The sequence below is a fragment of the Fulmarus glacialis genome, unplaced genomic scaffold (genome assembly GCF_000690835.1).
Source record: "Fulmarus glacialis isolate BGI_N327 unplaced genomic scaffold, ASM69083v1 scaffold32574, whole genome shotgun sequence".
NCBI classification, from domain to species: Eukaryota; Metazoa; Chordata; class Aves; order Procellariiformes; family Procellariidae; genus Fulmarus; species Fulmarus glacialis.
In genome coordinates this window covers 609-1281 of record NW_009206652.1, presented here as the reverse complement: position 1 = coordinate 1281, position 673 = coordinate 609, and the positions used below count along the sequence as shown (strand labels likewise).

Here is a 673-nt window from a genome sequence, read left to right as displayed (position 1 = left end):
CCCGGCCCCACCTTGCGCTGCACCACGTGACGCTGGAAGAGCGCCCCCTGGTTGGAGACCCAGAAGACGCCGACGGGGAAGGACAAGTACAGCAGCATCTGGGGACAGCAGGGGGACAGTGCCACCCCGGGGCCACCGCCCTCCCCAGCGCTGTCACCTCTGCCCCGCTGTCACCCACTGTCCCCATCGCCTGCGCCAGGGTGTCCCCGGTGTCCCCTGCCGTCCCCAGCGCTGTCACCTCCGCCCCGCTGTCACCCACTGTCCCCATCACCTGGGCCACGGTGTCCCCGGTGTCACCCGCCGTCCCCAGCGCTGTCACCTGTGTTGCAATGTCACTTGCTGTCCCCATCACCTGAGCCCCAGTGTCACCCACTGTCCCCACCAATGTCACCTCTGCCCCGCTGTCACCTACTGTCCCCATTCCTTATGCCCGGTGTCACCCGCCGTCCCCAGCGCTGTCACCTGTGTTGCAATGTCACTTGCTGTCCCCATCACCTGAGCCCCAGTGTCACCCACTGTCCCCACCAATGTCACCTCTGCCCCGCTGTCACCTACTGTCCCCATTCCTTATGCCACGGTGTCCCCCGGTGCCACCCACAGTCCCCAGCGCTGTCACCTCTGCCCCGCTGTCACCCACTGTCCCCATTCCCTATGCCATGGTGTCCCCGGTGTC

The 673-nt window shown here is 66.6% G+C and overlaps 1 protein-coding gene across 1 annotated transcript; it reads right to left on the bottom strand.

The window, feature by feature from the left end:
• Positions 1-11: 11 nt before the first annotated feature.
• PET100 (PET100 homolog (S. cerevisiae)) lies at positions 12-349 on the bottom strand (the record flags this gene model as incomplete). The annotated part of the gene is made up of 2 exons (XM_009575839.1): positions 179-349; positions 12-98 (listed from the first exon to the last, which is right to left on the bottom strand). Coding segments are annotated over exons 1-2 (258 nt in total), but the record flags the coding sequence as incomplete, so codon positions are not given.
• Positions 350-673: the final 324 nt, after the last annotated feature.